At 44.9% G+C, this 12,969-nt stretch overlaps 1 protein-coding gene across 2 annotated transcripts in view; it reads left to right on the forward strand.

Annotated features, from left to right (window-relative positions):
* Positions 1–2,508: 2,508 nt before the first annotated feature.
* Positions 2,509–12,969, forward strand: part of ppp3ccb (protein phosphatase 3, catalytic subunit, gamma isozyme, b) — a 47,944-nt gene continuing 37,483 nt past the window's right edge. The window contains exon 1 of one of the 2 annotated variants that reach the window (XM_084325234.1): positions 2,509–3,077. In XM_084325234.1, the coding sequence (XP_084181360.1) occupies positions 3,020–3,077 (58 nt within the window). In that variant the 5' untranslated portion in view covers positions 2,509–3,019. The remainder of the gene's footprint in view (positions 3,078–12,969) is intronic. The other variant, XM_084325233.1, reaches the window with a different exon arrangement.

Here is a 12,969-nt window from a genome sequence, read left to right on the forward strand (position 1 = left end):
GGTTATCTGTGCAAATGAAAATGGAGAGATACACAAAGTCACATAAAAAAAATCGAATAAAGTAGTATTTTCTCCTGAATTAAGAGGTCTCGGGTGCAGTTCAGGCTATGACCACATAGCAGTGCTCCAGTCATTCTGTTCGGCCTATCGTGTCACGTGTCACGAGCAGAGATCGATATTTGGGGTTTTTCGCTGCGTTTCACACAGTCCAGTGTAGATCTTCGACTTCTCTTGGTCATTTGTTGAATTTGTCTCGCGATCAAATGTTACATACAGGAAGCAACACTCAAAAAGGAGAATATTCACTATGAAACTCAGAAGATAAACAAACTTGATTAGTTGGCTTATCAAACATGAGATATTTACTCACTCTCCCCCTGTCACGCTAGAATAGAATAATAATAATAATAATAATAATGATAGTAATTAACAACAACTGTATTTATATAGCACCATAGATGTCAGCTCAACGTGCTTTACACAACAAAAAAAGGATAAAAAAGTTGATAATAATTATAAACACTCATAATGTAAGGATGGAAATGATAAGACATAAAAATGCTAATAAAACAATTAGATAAGATAGTAAAAATAGCGAAATAAGACAAACAGTAAGACAATAACACAAGACATGTGTTATGACAAATACAATCATAAAGACTGAAAAATAATATTAAACAGCTAAATAAGATATATATATATTTTTTTAATAAAATTATAAAATTCCACTGGTTATACATACACACACACACACAAGTCATTGGCATTTGAGTGTTGTCAACAAGCGTGGAAGGTATTTAGACCACACTAGGTAATAAGGTTGCATCGCTTTTCAACAAGCTCAAATCTTTCCTGTGACAAAATGGCATCCAATGTAATAAAAAAAGTCAACCAACGAACTCGATTCTTGTACCGGATCTCCTCACTGGTAAACAAGAATACCCTGAAGACTCTGGCAGGAGCACTCATTCAAGGGTACTACGACTATGCTTGCACCTCATGGTACTAAAGCACCTCAAAGGCGCTAAAAACAAAATTACAAACATCTCAAAACAAACTGATCAGACTACTGCTTGACCTTACTCCTAGAACCCACCTCACCCCTGCCCACTTTGACAACCTAGGATGGCTTAGAGCAGACGACAGAGTACAGCAACTTGCAATGGGCCTGGTCTACAAGATACACTACACGACCAAGGTACCCATGTACATGTCAAAATACTTCCCAAAGGTCAGTGAATACCACGATCACAACACCAGAGGGAGCTCCACAAATCATGTTAAACCCAGATTCGGCTCAAACAAGGAACTAAACACGTTTAGCAATTATGCCACATCAATGTGGAACGCCCTACCCAAAGCTGTAAAGGAATGTGAATCACTACCCACTTTCAAAACCACTCTCAAAGAACACCTACAGGAGACTGCAATTCGAAACTGGCCCCTGTAAATGTCCTAACCCAACCCCCTCCAATGTACAGTAAATTACCAAGTATGGTTTTGTCAATATTCCAATGTACAGTTTTGCTTGTACAGTTGTACAGTGTCCCCCACTCACCCACCCCTCCTACCCAACCCACCCACCCAACCACCTCCAATGTACAGTCCCCCCCCCCAACCCCACCCCACCCCACCTACCCAACCTCCTCCAATGTACAGTTTCTACGTCAAATGTATACTCTCTTTTCTGGACTCTTTTTGTATCACAAACAGTACTGTATTTGCAAATCTGGTATGTCATAAATGTATAGATGTAGCAGTACTGTATCTGTATGTCATGTATGTCATATATGTTATGATGAATTGAAAATGGGGGACCCTGATGTAAACAAGACGACAGTCTTTCTCTGGTCTGCATCCCCTTAACAATTGTGTGTATTGGGGCGGCTACGTGGTGCAGTGGGCAAGGCGCTCACCACGAATACTGGAGAAGCTGGGTTCGCCTGTTCGAGCCCAGCGCTCCACATTGCTTTCAGTTTAGCTGGTCGTCCGTACTAATACACATTGGCAGTATTAGGGGGTGGGAAACTGATGGGTGGGGATCGGGCGTTGTGGACAGCGACTCCTACAGGTCGGTTGGTGCGCCTGCGCAGTAGAATCAGGAAGTGATGGGGGCGGCGCCCCTCCAAAGCGCAGACCCCTGACGCTGAAAGATCGCGACTGCTGTTACCTCGAGTATCGGAGGGGACTCATGCTATGTATGACTTAGTCCCCATTGCAGCCGGCTTGTGGGAGGCAAGAAACAGCGTTCGAGACAGGGGAGGGTTGAATTGGATGATACGAAGTTGGGATGGGAGAAAAATAGAAAAATGGGAGAAAATGTGGATAAAAAAAAACAATTGTGTGTATTGAGCTGTACTGTACTGTACCCATTCTGTAATCTGTTAATAAAGTTTTCAATCAATCAAAACTCAGTGGCTCTTTCTCATTAAAACTACACTACCCATAACGCCGCGCGGTGGAGGACTGATACACAGCCATGTTGTAGGAAATCCGCTTGGTGGTGGAGAGATTATTGTAATAATAATCCGACAGAGAGTCTGGACGACACATCGGATCACGACCAGAAAAAAAAAAAAAAAAGCCCAGAGGCCTGGAGGAGGAGGAACACAGATGCTATACTAACTAACTCGTCCAAGAATAAAGAGATATATAAATTAAGACATGATCTGATGATCAATATCCGAAGTCACTGAACGCTTGAAGATCCGTTTCCTGGGACTGGTGGTCGATTCATCATCTGACAGCACAACTGGGCAGAGAGAGAGAGAGAGAGAGAGAGACAGAGAGAGAGGGAGAGGGCGAGACAAGCTTTCACTTGCTGGTTAAATAGATCTCCCCCTGTTCCACTCTAGTGTCTCTTGATCAGCAGCTCTGTCGTCCCGGTCCGCCCGTCCCGAGCCGAGGTGCTAACAACACACAGAAGAAGCGACAGCTAGCACGGCTAGCTGCTGGAGGAGTGTAGCTAGCTCGCTGCTAGGGAGGTAGTTAGCTGAACCTCCCCGCGAGAAGGAGAAGGATGTCGGTCATAAAACCAGAGCAAAACAAACTCTCCACCGTGGAGCGACCCATCAAAGGTATGTGTGTTTTATTATTTGGGTTGTTATCCTCCGGTGGCAGGAAGTTAATAATAATGTGATGTGAATAATAATAATGGCACCTCTATAGCTATAGCGTGCTACTATAACGAGCTAGTTGTGACGTTAGCTTAGCGTAGTTGGTTTGTAGCTGACGAGCTAGCAGCAAGCAAGCCGCTGGTTCGAGTCCCACAGCCCAGCCCCCCCCTCAGCTGGCTGGAGGTGACACGGTCTCCATCTATCTATCTATGATTAATTGAAAATGGGGGACCCTGATGTAAAGACTAAAGTCTTTCTCTGGTCTGTACCCCATTACCAATTGTATGTATTGAACTGTACTGTACCCATTCTGCAATCTGTTAATAAAGTTTTCAATCAATCAATCAATCTCTTCTTCACCAACTCCAGGAGGTAACAGATGCCGATAATCAATCAAGTGTAATCAATCAAGCCTGCAGCTAATGACGCTATAACGTCCAGCCGTGCAGTGAGCTAGAGGCTACTAACGTTAGATGTCAACAATTAAATTAGTCGTCAACGGTTTCTCCTCCAGCTCAGGTTCTTCTCGCTACAGAAGTTTTCACACAACAACACCTGGACAACACCACTGCCGCCCCTCCTGACGAACAAAGACCTCATTGCTTCACAGCTAGAACCGTGGCTGGTGTTTAGGGTGGCCATGGCCCAGTGGTGTGTGTGGATAATAAGAGAACCTTTGTGAACTTGATTGAATGCTCTCTCTCTCTCTCTCTCTCTCTCTCTCTCTCTCTCTCTCTCTCTCTCTAAAAGGTCCCACTGGGGTGTGTCTACTATGATTTATTGAAATGTAAACAAGACAAAAGTCTTTCTCTGGTCTGCATCCCCTTAACAATTGTATGTATTGAGCCGTACTGTATTGTACCCATTCTGCAATCTGTTAACGTTTTCAATCAATCAAAGTGTGTGGTGCCTCTTGTCTCTTTCGTTGGTGCAAAGAACGAGGCGTGTTGTTGTTGTGCCAGTCAGTAGTAGTTGGCTCGCAACTCAGGTGTGTGATGAGTGAGAGTGTGTGTGTGTGTGTGTGTGCGGACACGTATGATAGGCTCAGTGGGTTAGGGGAGGCTTAGGGGGTGTAAATCTGTTGAAAGAGCATGAGATCGTTAAACCTGCCATGTCCAGCTACTCCGGCTCTAAGGCTTCATTAGCTCACTCGACAAGCTTGGCTCCCAGATTAAAACGAGTCTATAGAATACTAGAACCTACTAGCTAGCTACCACCACGGCTATAGTCACTAGTTTGTATCTGCCGAAAATTGAATACATTTGGGGTCCGTCCCGTCATCATCATGTGCCCGTGTCCGTCTTTGTGCGTTAATAGAAATCCGATGTTATTCATTAGAAGAGAAGGGACGCTGGTGTGGTTTGTGACATGCGATGACTTGAGTCTTGTGTCGTGTCGCCAGTGTTGCCCATATGATGTGAGTGATGCAAATGAGGGGTTGACATGATGAATCTAGCGTTTTCTGTAGGCTCACAGCCGGTGCTCGTGAAACAGCCAGGATTCATCAGTGCTGACTGCAGGCGGCGAGCCGGCACTAAGTGGACAAATACGATATGTAGTCGCCTGTATTCTCCGTTAGAGAGATTATATAATGTGCCAAAAATGCAGAACATTGGAGGTTGCTTTGATTGCTGACATCTTTACATTTAAAATACAAGGGAACTCTCCTGATACAGATACCCCGTTTCAAGTGTCGGCGGCTAGATATCCCAATAAATACCAGTGTCTGTCTGTACATCCCTTATCCAGAGGTATTCAGTGCCAAGTGCTGACTTTACCTGACCAGCACTGCAGTGGCCAGGAGCACTTTGTGTGTTGTTGCACTGGTGGTCTCACTGAAGCCACAGAATATTCAGCTCCTGCAGTGCAGGGGGCAGAGAGGGGGCTTTGTGTTGCTGCCCTCTCAAGTCATCAGAGACCGATGGAGAGAGCAGATCTCTGGTCTTGGTGTTTTGACCTTTTGGCTTAGTTACTGATGGTAACGCGATCCGTCCAGCCGTTTGCATTGGCCTGCCATGTGTAATGATTCTGTCCTCATTCATGATTGATGGACTCTCTGTGTGGCCTTGTGATGGAGCTCCGCTGTGTGGCACCAGTGTTACTGTCCTGGCCTGGGTCCCGTGATGGAGCTCCGCTGTGGCACCAGTGTTACTGTCCTGGCCTGGGTCCCGTGATGGAGCTCGGCTGTGTGGCACCAGTGTTACTGTCCTGGCCTGGGTCCCGTGATGGAGCTCGGCTGTGTGGCACCAGTGTTACTGTCCTGGCCTGGGTCCCGTGATGGAGCTCGGCTGTGTGGCACACCAGTGTTACTGTCCTGGCCTGGGTCCCGTGATGGAGCTCGGCTGTGTGGCACCAGTGTTACTGTCCTGGCCTGGGTCCCGTGATGGAGCTTGGCTGTGTGGCACACCAGTGTTACTGTCCTGGCCTGGGTCCCGTGATGGAGCTCGGCTGTGTGGCACCAGTGTTACTGTCCTGGCCTGGGTCCCGTGATGGAGCTCGGCTGTGTGGCACCAGTGTTACTGTCCTGGCCTGGGTCCCGTGATGGAGCTCGGCTGTGTGGCACCAGTGTTACTGTCCTGGCCTGGGTCCCGTGATGGAGCTCGGCTGTGTGGCACCAGTGTTACTGTCCTGGCCTGGGTCCCGTGATGGAGCTCGGCTGTGTGGCACCAGTGTTACTGTCCTGGCCTGGGTCCCGTGATGGAGCTCGGCTGTGTGGCACCAGTGTTACTGTCCTGGCCTGGGTCCCGTGATGGAGCTCCGCTGTGTGGCACCAGTGTTACTGTCCTGGCCTGGGTCCCGTGATGGAGCTCCGCTGTGTGGCACCAGTGTTACTGTCCTGGCCTGGGTCCCGTGATGGAGCTCCGCTGTGGGCCCCATGATCTCGCCCAGGGCTGGAGTTGTGATTGAGCTCTGTGCCTTGGGTTCCAAGCTGTCTGGCAGCTGGCTAAAGGTGACACTTTCGATTTCTATTACACGTAAAGCTGTCATGACACCAGTGGACAAGGCGACATCAAAATTTACAGATTTTGCCAAGATGTGTCTGCGTCTACTGGCTGTTAGTTATGGATGGCAGGCAGACCCCCCTCCCCCAAACAGAGAAGGGTAACTTGTTACAGCTCAGAACTTCCTCTAATAGGGAGGTGTAGTTACGTCATTGCCGTTTCCCGCGCGGTCCACCCCACTTGAAATCGCAATGTATTTCCAATGGACACATTTCTAAATCGTCTCGTTTAAAACAAATAAAGCATGAACATTGGCATTGGTGTACCTTTCTGTGTGTATTAAACCACAATCTATAGCTCAACATGAGAAAAAAAATCGCTATTAATCGTAAAAGTAGCGAAATAACTGTTTATGTTTTCGTTCACTGAGAAATGACACAATGGCCGTGGCGTGTATTAGGCGACGGCACTGAACTGGTAAGTGTAGTTCTTTTTTTAATGACGAGTTAAACAACCTTTTAACTATAACTTTATTTCAACCAAAAATTCTTAAGCAATAATGTTGGTGATAGAAGGGAAAACATTTTGTGCAAAAATGGAAAGCTTGCCAATGTTCATGCGGCAGAATTATTACAATAGCCGATAATACATTTTCCCAGTGATAAATCCCTATACGTCAGTCAGACTACACCTCCCTATTGAACACTAATGTCTTCTATACAGGGAATTGGATACAATGGTGATATTGGCTTTGATGGAGTAGATATTAGGTCCAGAATAGTCAGTCACTGGCTGCCATTGATAATTAGTCTCTTTGATATTATTGCCTAATACACGGCATTGTGCTGCTGACACAGAGGATCATACTGACTGGAGTGGAGCCTGTTGTGCTGCTGACACAGAGGATCATACTGACTGGAGTGGAGCCTGTTGTGCTGCTGACACAGAGGATCATACTGACTGGAGTGGAGCCTGTTGTGCTGCTGACACAGATGATCATACTGACTGGAGTGGAGCCTGTTGTGCTGCTGACACAGAGGATCATACTGACTGGAGTGGAGCCTGTTGTGCTGCTGACACAGATGATCATACTGACTGGAGTGGAGCCTGTTGTGCTGCTGACACAGAGGATCATACTGACTGGAGTGGAGCCTGTTGTGCTGCTGACACAGAGGATCATACTGACTGGAGTGGAGTCTGTTGTGCTGCTGACACAGAGGATCATACTGACTGGAGTGGAGCCTGTTGTGCTGCTGACACAGAGGATCATACTGACTGGAGTGGAGCCTGTTGTGCTGCTGACACAGAGGATCATACTGACTGGAGTGGAGCCTGTTGTGCTGCTGACACAGAGGATCATACTGACTGGAGTGGAGCCTATTGGCGGACCTTCTCTTTGCTAATGAGTCACTGGCTATAGATGGTCCGCTGGTTTCCATTGTCCCATCTGGCTCCTGGTCATATCAGTGTTCTGGTCTGGTTGTGTCAGTGTTCTGGTCGTGTCAGTGTTCTGGTTGTGTCAGTGTTCTGGTTGTGTCAGTGTTCTGGTCTGGTTGTGTCAGTGTTCTGGTTGTGTCAGTGTTCTGGTCTGGTTGTGTCAGTGTTCTGGTTGTGTCAGTGTTCTGGTTGTGTCAGTGTTCTGGTTGTGTCAGTGTTCTGGTCTGGTCTTGTTCTGACCTGGTTCTGTCAGTGTTCTGGTCTGGTCGTGTTCTGGTCTGCTTGTGTCAGTTTTCTGGTCTCTGGTTGTGTCAGTGTTCTGACCTGGTTCTGTCAGTGTTCTGGTCTGGTTGTGTCAGTGTTCTGGTCTGGTCTGGTCGTGTTCTGTTCTGGTCTGGTCGTGTTCTGGTCTGGTTGTGTCAGTGTTCTGGTCTCTGGTTGTGTCAGTGTTCTGGTCTCTGGTTGTGTCAGTGTTCTGGTCTCTGGTTGTGTCAGTGTTCTGACCTGGTTCTGTCAGTGTTCTGGTCTGGTTCTGTCAGTGTTCTGATCTGATGTCTTTTTGTACAATAACCTAGTTGATGACAACCCAGCTGTAGATGAACCAGTTCAGGAGCTCTCTCTCTCTGTGACCTGGTTTGGTTTCCCAAGTTCTACACTAACTGGATCACTGGGACAGGAGAGTGTGTACATAGACACACACACACGTCACACACACGCACGACAGATACACACATGTGCAGTCTTTGAACAGTTTCTGTCACAACCTTTTGTGTTTTGTACTCCCTGGAGGTCTTGGTGACCGTCACTGAGGTGCTTGGAGAGGTTTGAAGTGTTTCCTCTTTAGCACGACACGGTTTTATTATAGTACCTTTTGCATACAGACAAGGGGGTTCTTTATCAGCGTGTACTCTGTAGGCAAAGTAGTCCCACAGTAGACTTCAGCAGCCCCTTTTGTTAACTAGCACAGGGAGCGGAGGTATTATTTCGGAAGTACAGAATGTTGTGAAATTCTAATACCGTTTTAACAAAGTATCGAAAAGGTACCTAGGTTTCAGTAATATACCATGCAACACAAGTGTGTGTGTGTGTGTGTGTGTAACAGCTGTTTCATTTGTCAGTCTAATCAGACCTTCCGCGTCTCTCTACAGGTCCTCATGCAAATTGTATTTTTTTCTCTCTCTCTCTGCCATCTTTCTTTGTGTCTCTCTCTCTCTGCAGCAACACAACCCTTATCTACCGCTAATCATTATCTACCGCTCGCACTACGATTCATAAGTCAACACTTTTCTTTATTTTCTTTAGCGATAGATGGCAAGTGTGGTCACACACAGCCGTAGCACAGAAATGCGTAGAACACCCACTTTTGTTTTTAGAGAGAGAGAGAGCCACCACATCCTGGGGTGAGAGGCTGGTGTGGCCATTGGGCTGGGCGCTGCTTCCTCCTCCAGGCTGTCTTTGTCTGCGATGCTAGCCCTGACATGCCTTCAGTATTTGAGCGGGAGTTTTCTTCCACAGAACCTGATTGCGTCATTATGGAAAAGACTGTGAAGCAATAGTGGGTTAGAGAGCCAAGCCCAGTGACTGTTATCACCTACACCGTTCCTTCCATACGGTTTCTTGTCAGACAGCTGTAATAAATCCGGCGTTCACTTTAGTGCGGACGTTCTCAAGCTGTCGTACCAAGGACCTCCCAATGGATCAGTATTTGACTAGGAAGGGACCTTGTCTGAGCAAGGTCTTTCTATGATTTTTGGTTACGATTTCTATTGTAACCGTCTTTAGTTACAGTTAGGGTTGGGTACCGTTCACGGTTGAACCGATACCAGTACCTGGAATTTGGTATCGGTACCCAACACACGGTACTTAATTCTATCTGTAATAACAAATGTTTTTATTTCAGTTAAATACAAAAAATAAGTCCAAACTTGGGGGCGGCTGATTGGCGCAGTGGGCAAGGCGCTCGCCACTAACGCAGGAGACGCTGTGTTCGAGCCCAGCTCTCGGCGTTGCTACCGGCTGGCCGGTCGTTCATACTAACACAATTGGCAAGTGTAGAGGGTGGGAAAGCCGGAGGGTGGCGATTGGACGTTGTGGACAGCGACTCCTACAGGTCGGTTTGGTGACGGCGGAAGCAGGAAGTAGCGGGGGCAGCGTGAGTCTCCCACGCATTACTCGCCACTGAGAGTTCGAGCTGCTGCGGTGAAAAGATGCGACAGGCTGCCTCCTCGTGTACCAGAGGGGACACGTGATGCAAGGCTTCTGTCCTCACTACAGCCGACCAGTGGGAGGCATAGTCTAGCAACGTTCAAGACGGGGGAGGGGAGAATTGGATACTACGAAATTGGGATGGGAGAAAAATAGAAAATGGAGAGAAAGTGGATAAAAAAATAAATAAAAATAAGTCAACTTCTCAATTTCAACATTGTTATTTATTTAGAACATTTAGTTATTTATTGTTGTAACACACCACACAAAATAAATCGCATTATCATGTATTATGTTTTACATTATCTGGCCATCCTCAGTAAATACTATCAAACTCCTCTGACCTCGTCTGGTCTTTCTAAAGACCCAAGAGATGGGACAGTAATATATATATATATGTGGAAAAGGCTCCCTCTTGTCTATTATATTACACTCTTGTACTTTATACTAAACATGTAAAGCTACCGAAATGTGCTACAGATTGATCTAGTGTGAATCGCTACTCTGTAGTACCTAGTAGGGAACTAGGGATGCACCGATCCCACTTTTTCAGTCCCAATACCGATACCTGGGCTTTGTCTCGGCCTATACAGAGTACCGATCCGATACCCATTGTTCAATTAATAAACTGTCTCACTGTGTGGAAGAGACTGGGATCATTCTTTTGTGCAAGGCAACATCAGGCTTGACTAAAAACATGACTTTCCTAACTTAGTGAAACTAAATGTAACAAATTAACACATAGATATAAATGTACTGAATTTTGTAATACAATTGATTGAATAAAGCATACATTTCTTTTTATCATCTCCTATACCCGATCTAGCTATTTTAGTCATATCGGGGGCCGATATCCGATATCAATATCGCGTCGGTGCATCCCTAGTAGTGCCGATGTGATTCAGTCGGTACCCTTCAGAGTACCGAGTTCGGTACCCAACCCTATTTATAGTAGACGGGAAAAAGGATATGGTTGTGCTCATGTTATTTATTACCAATTACATTTATAAACAAGGTATTCAAATGAATCTTTAGGCGTACCTTTTAAGCCCACCAAAATCCATATTTCAATAGACCCTTTTCACATATTATACCACAGGCCAGTGTTGTAGTCGAGTCACTAAATATCGAGTCAGAGTCACCAAAGAAGACCCAGAGTCGAGTCCCCATTACTCTAGTCCGAGTCCAAGTCATCAAGGTTGAGTCCACTCCACAGATGTCTTTTGAAGTTTGAGGTTGTCCCGGTCTTCTCTTCAATAGTTCATTAATTTACATATCGAACCTCTAGCAGTGCTCTTGCTGGAATTTGATGTAAAATCTGTGTAAGCAAAGCGCATGATTTGAGGCGTCTCTTTAGGCATCTTAAGTACATGAGGGTATCGACGTGAATCTGCATGTAGGTGGAACACACCTGTCTGCCCTTGCATGGAATATTATTAAATAACTATCAATTAACAAGTCCAAGTCCTCGTCTGCACCTTACAAGTCCGAATTGCAGTCAATGCTTGAGTCCGAGTCATCAGTGCTCAAGTCCAAGTTGAGTCACAAGTCCTGAAAATCAGTCGACTCAGACTCCTGTGCTACAACACTGCCACAGGCAGTCAACAAAAGTGTAGATGAAATGAAAGATTCATCTCTCAGGTCTTCATTCACACACCACATTTGAATCTGGAATAAAAAAAATATAAAGTAAAATATGTAGGGCTGTCTTAAATACTTCGAAGCTTCCTTCGATGGGCATGGGATTCGAATATGAAAATTTAATTTGAATCTATTAATAAAAAAAAATATATATATATATATATATTTTTTGGCCAAAATCAACTCTGCCTCTCTTTGTTAACTACAACAACCAATGCTCTTTGTTATTTAAGGTGAGGTCGGACTCGGCACTGACAGATTTGTGTTCATTGTGCTGCTTTTATAAAGCCTCAAATGACGGCTTACAATATTTCATGAAAGCAAAGTGTTTTGTTTGTCTAAGATTTAAAAAGGTTTAAACTTTACAGCACTGACAAAGTTGAACAAAGTGCTGTACAAGTCCCACAACATAAAAAAAAATTAAAATAATAATATATTTTTTTTAATCTCGAAGATTCGAATTAAAATCGAATCTCGTCCCCGAAGCTTCGAATTCAAAAACAAAAATTCTGCCCTAAAAATGTCAAAAGTCATGACTCAACGTACCCCATAAGCGCCCCATGTGTGAACCCTATAATAAGCCTACTTTACGATTTTTAATGGCTAAAACCTTTGTTGTGTTTCCAAACAAACATTCTACTCAAATATGCAAGTCGTGGGCTTTCATTACCTCTTGTCATTTTGTCTGAACATGCATCCTATCCCAGTGTGTAGCAGTGGAAGCAGGTCTGTCCCTCCTTCGTGCCGTTAGCATGTATCGTGCGCAGCAGTGTTAATTTAGTCAACAAAAATTATGACTAATTAAATATGGTCGTCGTCAACGAAGCTTTTTCCCCCTGACGAAAACGAGACGAGACGTCATGTGACACTAACGTGACGAAATTATTCATGCAATGTCGTTGACTTAAAAACGACGATACAAAATGTAGTTTTGTAAATAAAATCTTGCTAAACGTTTATTCAACATCAACTTCAACACTGTTTACTTGCTAGCTAACATAAACTTGTTTGCCGACAGGAAAGTAACAAACATAATGGTCCGTGCGGAACCTTTATCCCCAACACATCGTTCCGTGGGTGAATTATTGTAATGTTCTGGGGTTTTGTGTGTCGCTCTAGTTGTATGGTCTTTGGGGCACCACTGTTATGCTGGGGGTGTTGTTCCCCCCCGGGAGATATGGGAGGATGGACCGGATGTTATGTTGTTGTTGTGAAGCTAGCGTATTAGCAGGTAGCTGTGTTGTGTATGAGAAGGGAAGTATCAAGTAAAACCCCATATTGAGCTGGAAATAAAGCACCGTACAGAAAAAGAAACTCCTCTCACACAAAAATACTAAATCGAAATGAAACAAAAAGACTAAAATGAAAATGCTCAGACCTGTAGTTGACAAAAACTTGACTAAACGGAAAAATAGATAAAGGTGACTAAATATGATAAATGAAAAAAGAGCATGCGAGACATGACTAAGACGAAAACTAAAATTAACAATAGCTGATGAAATTAACAGTGGTGCGCATTGTTTCAACACGTCTTCATCAGACTGCCGCAAATACCCATTTATTTCTATAAAGCAGGAATCCAGTGAACAGTCCTTTTGAATATGTTCTCATTTGAATATGTTCTCATT

The sequence above is a fragment of the Notolepis coatsorum genome (genome assembly GCF_963971535.1).
Source record: "Notolepis coatsorum genome assembly, chromosome: 11".
In the NCBI taxonomy this organism is placed as follows: domain Eukaryota; kingdom Metazoa; phylum Chordata; class Actinopteri; order Aulopiformes; family Paralepididae; genus Notolepis; species Notolepis coatsorum.